This window comes from Nematolebias whitei, chromosome 17, assembly GCF_014905685.2.
Source record: "Nematolebias whitei isolate Nwh7 chromosome 17, NemWhi1, whole genome shotgun sequence".
NCBI lineage: Eukaryota > Metazoa > Chordata > Actinopteri > Cyprinodontiformes > Rivulidae > Nematolebias > Nematolebias whitei.
The window spans coordinates 22,224,317-22,233,126 of NC_056514.1; the positions used below are offsets into that span (position 1 = coordinate 22,224,317).

At 42.0% G+C, this 8,810-nt stretch overlaps 1 protein-coding gene across 2 annotated transcripts in view; it reads right to left on the minus strand.

The window, feature by feature from the left end:
• Nucleotides 1–2,193: 2,193 nt before the first annotated feature.
• raraa (retinoic acid receptor, alpha a) overlaps nt 2,194–8,810 on the minus strand; it is a 111,276-nt gene continuing 104,659 nt past the window's right edge. For both annotated transcript variants that reach the window (XM_037691366.1, XM_037691365.1), the window contains exons 4-8: nt 5,547–5,707; nt 5,273–5,449; nt 4,982–5,186; nt 4,734–4,892; nt 2,194–4,637 (exon numbers count right to left, since the gene is read on the minus strand). In XM_037691366.1, coding sequence (XP_037547294.1) covers nt 4,441–4,637; nt 4,734–4,892; nt 4,982–5,186; nt 5,273–5,449; nt 5,547–5,707 — 899 coding nt within the window. In that variant the 3' untranslated portion in view covers nt 2,194–4,440. The remainder of the gene's footprint in view (nt 4,638–4,733; nt 4,893–4,981; nt 5,187–5,272; nt 5,450–5,546; nt 5,708–8,810) is intronic.

Below are 8,810 nucleotides of genomic sequence, written 5' to 3' on the forward strand. Positions count from 1 at the left end.
TGCATCCATCGACAATCCTTTTTAAATAAATGACCCACTGTCGTTGGTGAGTCAAAGATAAACACGTTTCCGTCCACATTTTATTAAATTCAATGCACGTACATTATACAGTCCAGAAAAATGAAAGAATCCGTTTAATTTATGAATATATATCAGCATATGTTCATCTACATCTGGTGGAAGATGTCATAATTCCCACAAGACTCGGAAGAGCTCTGGATTATGCTGGACTTCTGTTCTCCCAAACGACTGGAGCTGCAAACTCTCCACCTGACTCCAACTCGGTTGAATTAGGAAGTACAGACATTTAAAGAGCTCTATTTCCGGTTCACTTGGGAGTTTCTGATTGGTCGATGGACCAAAACAGAGGTGTGTTTAGTGATGTAAGGTGTTATGAAAAGTCAAGGAAAAAGATTAAGATTGTTTAAGAACAGACAGAAGATATTATGAAGAATTCAGACTTCGTGGAGTCACTTCTCTAGTATCTTGCTGTAAAAGTTAAACATGACATTTCTTTTTCAGTAAACTTGCAGTTGACCGAAACTTGAACTTTGACCAACTTACACACTTGCTCATTGAAGACAGAAAATCAGACAATGCATCATTAACCTGATTTCTACTTTGAATGAGGATTAACAATCATTATTACTGTTTCACAGTTGATTTAAAAATGAGTAGTTCACTTCAACATTTGGAAATGGTTTGAACTAAACAGAATTTGATTATCAAAACATTTGTAAAATAGTAATGATAATAGAAAAGAGAGTGTTCTTTCACTTGATTAATTCAAGAAAGAAAGTCTCAGGATGGGTCAACCTGTATTTCTGGATTCAATTCAATGAAATGACAGTTTCTGTCCCATAAGGTCCTTAAGGTCAGGATTTGACCTCAGGCCTAGTTCACTACATATGGATGGATGGAAAAATATTTTGATAACAAATTTTGCACATCATCTATAAATAAAGTTTGTGAGCTTGATTGAGAATTTATTTAATCTTTTTATTTCTTAAAAATTTCATATTTAATAACCATTTTATTAACACTGATATAAAAGCCATAATTATTGCTTTCAATTCACTGTTTAACAAATTTCTGTTTTTAAATGTGCTATACAAATAAATTTGATTTGATAATTATATATATTTAGCCACTGTACCAATAAAACACCTCATTAGTGGCAAAAATATTTCTGTCTTACTGTGCAGCGGCACATAGCGGTTTTAAAATCAAATCTAGTAAAGCAGATTCATGATTTGATCTGTTGTTTGAATACAAATTTGAACATGAATGTATTATTTTATTTAACTCTGTCAGCCTTAATTTTCACACACCCACACGCACGCATTTTTTATATATATATATATAGATAGATATATAGATAGATAGATAGATAGATAGATAGATATAGATAGATATATAGATATGTAGATATGTATTTGACTAGCATTTGTCTGGTAGGCCAAAAAAATATATATTCAACACTTAAATAAAACATGATCAAGTTTTATTATGTCTCTATATGCAAATTATTTAATACCAAGAATGTGAGGTTCCACTAATTATCCATAATTCAATTCAATTTAAAAATACTTCAAGAGTTGTTATAAATGCTGATAAATGTGGGCAGGAAGGATCTCCTGCAGCAAATTCAAAGAATCTGGCTAGATACCGATCCGTCCACTTGGATCCAGCTTGCTGTCAGATCCGGCGGGCCTCTCGGTCCTCTTGGGCAGCTGGACTGCCCGAAACCTCCTCGTCACCACGGACTGTCAACTGAAGGTGCTGGGGTGTGATCACGGTCCTCCCGTTGTAATGAGCCGAGTTTCTCAACAGCTCCATGATCTCAGCGGTCAGGTACTCCATCACTGCCACCAAGTTGATGGGAATGCATCCACGGCGCCTCCTTTTCAACTCATTAAGGATTTGTGGCTGTAGCTGAGCTTTTGAGAGGTTAATCAGCTGCTCCTAGTTGTTAAAAAAACAACTTGTTGCCATGGATACACATCATAACAAATGCCCAAAAGTAAAAAGGTTTCCATCCAGAAATAACTGGAATTAGTTTTCAAAAGCAACAACTCAGAATGAATGTAAAAGAGCTAGTCCAACATGCAGCCACCCCGAGCGGCACAATTCTACAATCTTAAAGGTCTTGCAGCTGTAACAGATGACTGAATGAATGACGAAGACATTTAATTATTAAATGTTGGTTTTATTTTATTTTTTGTATCTTTTTTGTTTTTTTCAAAGTTCCTTGATAATCTTGACAAAATTGCAACATGTTCCATACTCTTCAAACTGACGGTGTGTCTCTTGCTAATCCAGATTATCTGTGGAGGGAAATGCTGTGCGCTGTTCTGGACAGGTTGAGTCCTAAAGAATGAAAGCAGCTTTTTCTTTTCTTTTCTTTTTTTCCCCGTACAATTAAAAAAAAAAAAAAGTACACGTGAATCAGAGAGGCTCCACACTGGCATCCTATGCTGCAACACTGAGCGGTCAGGGTTCGAGTCACTCTGCACGAGTCCTGGTCTGCCAGGCCTAACAAGAGTGGGTGATTGGAGAGAAAATTCAGGGGCTCAGTAGCAGAAGTGTGTACACATGTGCATTTGTGATTGGAGGCTTAGGGGTTGCATCACAGTACACATACAAATAACAGGCCAAGCACACAAAATGATTCCTTCCTGAGACATTGGTGCGTTTACAGTAACGATGGTCCAGATAACACGTATTAATGATGAAGGCGTTTTGGTGTAAAGTGAGTCACAGGGCGTGAGGTTGCTCTGGATCCAGCAAAAGGTCACATATATGTTCCTAAATGTTGCCGGGAAGGGGCTTGATTTGTGAGAACTTGTACGTTTGGGACCTGAACGTGGACAGAGCAGACTACAATCTCGTCTCGTCCGCTACGGATCGATTCGTTCAGTGTCCTGAGAACGGTGTCATTAATACACGGTATATATACACTGTTCCTCACATCACACATCAGCTGGGCCTTCCAGGCAACAGATGGCATCTAACTCACAATTTTCCTCTTCTCGTTCTGCTACATGGCAAAATAAAAAGCTATGCCCCGTCAGGAGTGCTACTTTGTTATCTACTGTACATAAAAAAGCTTTTTAAAAAAAAAAAAAAGTGTGTGTGTGGGTGGGGAGGGGGAAATTGTTTATGAAAGCCACATTCTGAACAGCCAGTGATTGGTGAAAGGTCTGTTATAAAACATGAAAGAACTTCCTTCAGTAAAATGTGCTCATACTGTATTGTCTTAAATCACAAAATCTATAACAAAACACATTAAAAGGAATTTTTAAAAAAATCACGTGTAGCCTAAAACGCTTCATAGTTTTAAAGAAATGAATACAGCTTATATACACAAACTCAAAAGCCACTTAAAATACACCTTAATGATGAATCTTCATTAATTTGATTTCTTGAAAGGACCTGTGATGATATCATATAACCAAGTTCATACAATCATTTTTTTTTTCATTCACTTGGAGGAAAACAAAAATGAAAAAAATAAAATAAAAACTAGGAAAACGAACCTGGAATAGAAGGTGATATTTGCTGTTTTTCTGTGCACATTTGTGTAATTGTTTGCACGACTTGAGAAATGTCAAAATCCTTTTCTTGTTAATGAGAATAATACACAAACAGAAACGTGTCTCGTTACTCTTGATAGGTGTGAAAAGATTCAAAGGGTGAAGGAGTACAACAATTACTAATCTCAGCGCAGTAAACATGTCCTCATTTCCACCTGCAGCTCTCTTCTGGACACGCCCATCACAATAGTTCCTTACTTTTTCTATATATATTTATGTATCTTTTGTACAAAATCTGTTCTTTTTCTTGTTTTTGCTTCTTTTTTTTTGAAAATGGAAAAAAGAGTCAAGACCCAAAGTCTTTGAGGAGTGAGGTCTTTTGACAAGTCCCAACGTTGCAGTCTGCTTCAGAGTACAACAAAACATCAACAACAACAACGACGACAACAACGACAACAACAACAACAAAAAACAAAGTGTCTGGTGTTTAGGTCAGTCTGTATTTATTGTCCTTTTTATTCGTCCCATTGTGCTGCTCTCACTCGCTTTCATTCAGGACTGGTCGTCACTGCGTCCAGGTTTGTTTCCATCTTTCTGAGGAAGGTGGAAGCGATGGGGAGGAGCGTGGAGGGAGGTGGATCAGCAGTGTCAACGATGCGTCATCCTGTCACCTGACCTGCTCCGGCCTCACCTCCCCACTCATGTCCGGACAGTGTTCCTGCGGTGATGGCAAGCAGATCAGGAGATGTGGACTTGTGTCGCTGGAGAGGAGGAGGTCGGCTCTGCCAGTCTCCTGTGGGTCAAAGCCCACCTCCTTTGTCCCTCCGGTTCAGAACAACGTGGGAGGAGACAGAGACCAACATGAAGAGAGAGAGAGAGCGAATAACGAAAAGGTGGGCCATTACTACGGCGATTGTGTGGCTGGACTGCTTTGGGCCGAGCTGGGGGACAGACTGGGACTGCAGCTTCCTGGGGGGGCGCCGTTGGGCCTGCTGCCTGCAGCCCCGCTTTCCAGACCCTCTGAGTTCTCCAACATCTCCTGGATGAGAGGTGGCATGGAGCCGGGGATCTCCATCTTCAGCGTGATAACGCGTTCAGCTCCTGCAGAAAGGAAAATACATTTAGCTCCACAACGTTACAAAAACCAAAATACTAAAGAATGTTAAAAAAAAAAAGTAAACGTGTTGAGCAACAAACCTTTAGCACTGATGCTTCTCAGGTCCGTTATCTTCATCAGCATCTTGGGAAACATATGAGGTTTGTGAGGCCGCCTCCGTCTCACGTAAAGCTTCAGCGCCTCCAGAAGGGGCTCCTGCAGGACATCCACCTTGTCCGCTTCTTCCAAGTCCTGTCGATCTGTGGAGAAACCCCCCCCAAAATATCTCAGTACTCTGTGACTCCTACTGTGTTTGTTTCCAGATCAGTTTATTGTTGAAATGTCATACCTCCGCACAGCAAGCAGATGGCGCTAAGCAGCCCCGTCTCTGCATCATCCATCTCCAAAGGAAGGAGCTGGTTGGCAAAGGCAAACACCAGGTCTGTGAGGGGACCGAAGCCAGCGTTGTGCATCTGGGTTCTGTTTAGCGTGAGTCCATCTGAGAAGGTCATGGTGTCCTGCTCTGGCGTGTAGCGCGTACAGATCCGCAGTATCTGTGGAACAAGAGTTGTAAAATGTAGTTCAACCTTAAACCAGACTGAAGAATCTATAATCCAGTATTCTGAGTCAATATTTGTACCAGAATATCCAGACAGGCAGCTTTGAGCAGCGTGATCTGGTCAGCGATGGTGAGCGTTGTGAAACCCGGCAGCTGCTTTGCGAACTCCACCGTCTTTATGATGCACTTGGTGGAGAGCTCGCTGAACTTGTCCCACAGGTCAACGTCCAAGGACACACGCCTTTCTGAGCTGTTAGTCTGCAAAAACGTGAACAATTACAAGTCAATACTTTCAGCACTGACGTCAGTGACACTGACAGAACTCGAACAGATGGCCCCTTGTGCTGTCACTGACCGTAGTGTATTTGCCCAGCTGGCAGAGGGAGGGGAAGGTTTCCTTGTGTGCCTTGCGAACCCTGTCAATCATCTGCTCTGTGTCTGGACTCAGCACGTAGCTCTCCGTGCACTCCTGCTTCTTCTCATCCTTCTTCTTTTTGTTCCGGTCGTTCCTCACAGCTGAACAAAGCAAAAAAATAAATGTAAAATTAATTAAGCGTGCACAGGATTTTAACAAGAATTTAACAAGATTAACACTTAAAAACAATTATTTGTTTGCTCGAAATTATAGTAACGGTGTGCCTCAGTTGAACTTTTGCTTAATAAAGGCACTTTGACGGTCAAATCAGCTGCATTTCGTTGGGGCGGCGCAGCTAAATGAAGCTGATTCAGTTGCTCCAGGTGAGCTGGACGACGGTGGCAGTCTATGGCAAGCCGACTGTGTCATTAATAGCCACTTTTACCTATTACATGACACAACAGCATGCCTTACTACTCGAGTGCCATGTAGTGGCTACAAATGGTAGTGTTCAATATTTTCAGTTAGAATGAATGAAAACGGTCATAACTCAGCCAAAAATTGATTTATAAATATGGGAAACTCCATAAAGACGTTGCTTCGGCCTATAAGTTGCAGGGCGTGCAAATTGTGCAAAAAACGTGATTATACAGCGAAAAATATGGCAGTTTCCAAAAAGGTTTTCACGTTTGGATTTGTTTGATCCCAGAACAGTTTTCCACTTTGCCTCAGTCAGTTGTAAACGAGCTTTGTTCCAGAGGAGACAGCAACGTTCTGGGTGGTGTTCACAAATGGTTTGTTCTTTGCACGATAGAGCTTTAACCAGCATTTGTGTGTGGCACAGTGAACTGTGTTTGCAGACCATGATTTATAGAAGTGTTCCTGAGTTAAAGCATGTTTCTAACAGAACCGGACCTGTTTTAATGCAGTGGACCGCAGGTTGAAATTTGGTCTCGTCTTTTGACAAAGAATTATCCAAACTCTTGAAATCTTTTGATGAAGTTATGAACTGTTTATTTTCAAAATTATTCCATTATTTGTAGTCAGATTATTGCAGATTAGCAAACTTCTGCCCATCTTTACTTTTGATTCAGTTTTAATCCCTCCTTTTTAGTTCCAACATTTTGAGATGTGTTGCTGCAATCAAATCCAAAATTACCTTTCCTCACAAAAACCATACACGTTCATACGTTCATCATTTGAACGGATACCTATATTTTATTGTTAATAAAATATGGCCTTATGAGGTTTGCAGATCATTACATTTCAATTTTATTTACATTTTACTCATTGTCTCTATGTTTTAGGAAATGAGATTGCAATTTATCTGAACTGTGATGCATTTTTACCACCCCCCCCATGCAAACACACAGCCCAGGCACTAAATATATTCCCTATTACCACCTCCTGACATCGCCTTAACAAGGAGGCGACTGAGATCAAAGTCATGTTGAGGAATGGCTCCTCTGTGCAGCAAGCAGCATCAACTCTTTCTTTTATCAGACGCTGAAAGATAAATGTTTTAAAACACTTTAGTCCAAGAAAGGCTGCGATAGTGGAGAGCGCGAGGAGAGGAAGAACAAAACAAAACAAAAAAAACAGGTTGACATAATCTACTGTTGTTTCCCTCTGGGCGATCTGACTGAGAGTGTGATCACCCCAAATGACAAAAAACACCAGGCGGGTGTTTAGCATTGGAATCCCATTACAAGCTCGATCCATATCTCGCAGCCTATCCACGCTGGCTGTGATGAGGTTGTGTATATGTGTGCGTTGAGGCTGGGGGGGTGCGAGTTGATAAATAGTGGTGGGGGATGGAGCCATCCATAAGGCTGACAAATTGCCACAACTTTCATTAGGGGTCCCGGCTAATGTAATAACATAATATGACAAATATCCTGCCTCTAATGGATTTAAAAGGGCTCGGCTGTGGAGCCCATAACAGGAACAAACCCTCCAGCTTTCTCCTTTCTACTCTCGATTATACATGTTCTCACTTTCCCTGTCAGCTCGCTTCATTCACGTTTTAGAATTTCATTCAAAAATGATCAACCTTTCCTTAATCATCATCACCCGTGTCTCTTCCTCTCCCCTGGCACTGACCTAAGAGCGGCGTTTCCTTGCCTTAATCCTCACCTTGACCACTGGGGGCGAGGTGCTCCCGCTGATGGGAAGTCGGTGCGTCTGACGCTGAGGTCTGGACTGAAGCCAGGCAGGGAAAGCGCTGCTCTGAGCTGCTGCTCATTCATCAGCCCACAGACAGGCCTCCCTGCCTGGGAGAACATTAAGGCAGGAGAGGAAGGCGGGGGCTGGAAGTCTGATCCTGCTTCATGCTCCTGCTAAGCACTCCTCGCCACAACAAGAAAAAATAAATAAAAAAATGAAACCCTGCTGTGATCATGGCGGTGCGCTCCTTATTGACACCTTAGGTGGGCAGGCTAATGTTGGCATCAAAACACGACATTAACAGAAAATGCCTCCCGCTCTTAAAATCACGTAATTATGACTTAGGGGGTGAACTAACACTTTTGTTTAGCGACGCTCGTCTTCGGAGCCATTTATCTGAAGTAAGCTGCTCAACGTATCTGGGCCAGCTCTGCTCGTGGGGCTGATTGGGAACCACTGTTCTGTTGGCCACACGGGGAGGGAGGGGGGCTGCAACACACAGTCCATGTCCAATTAATTCACAAATAAAAGTGGGGCATCCCCCGTGCCCAGACATTACCCGCACTGACAAATTGGCAGCACAATCATATGCCGCACAACACAATTTAATGAAGTCATTAAAGAACTATTAGGCATGACTGGCGATCTGTCATGGCGAATTGCCACATGCAGTAACTCGAGAGGGTGTGGGGGTGCGCGCAAATAAATGAAATATGGTTTTGATTTTCCCTTTAATGCATCCTCTTTTATTCCCTGTGTACACGTCTCTTTCAAAATGCATCAAGAGAATGTAGAACGCTTTAGGAGGAACTTGAATACTTTTATTTACATGCCTCTTTGCGTGACTGTGATTTACAAGAACCGGTGTGTAAACGTGTGCACGACACGGCAGACGCACTCGCTCGTTCCCTGACTGGACCTGAGCAGCAGGTGATGTGGAGGTTCAGAGCGGCGGCGTGTGTTTGTCGCAGTGTGACAGAGGGAGGTGGGCAGACGGGGATAATTTGTGCGAGGAAAATTAAAGCGGTGGCAGCTCGTCCATCACGCAGATTAAATTCAATGGAGAGATAAAAATGTCAATGTCTCCCCCCCCCCCCC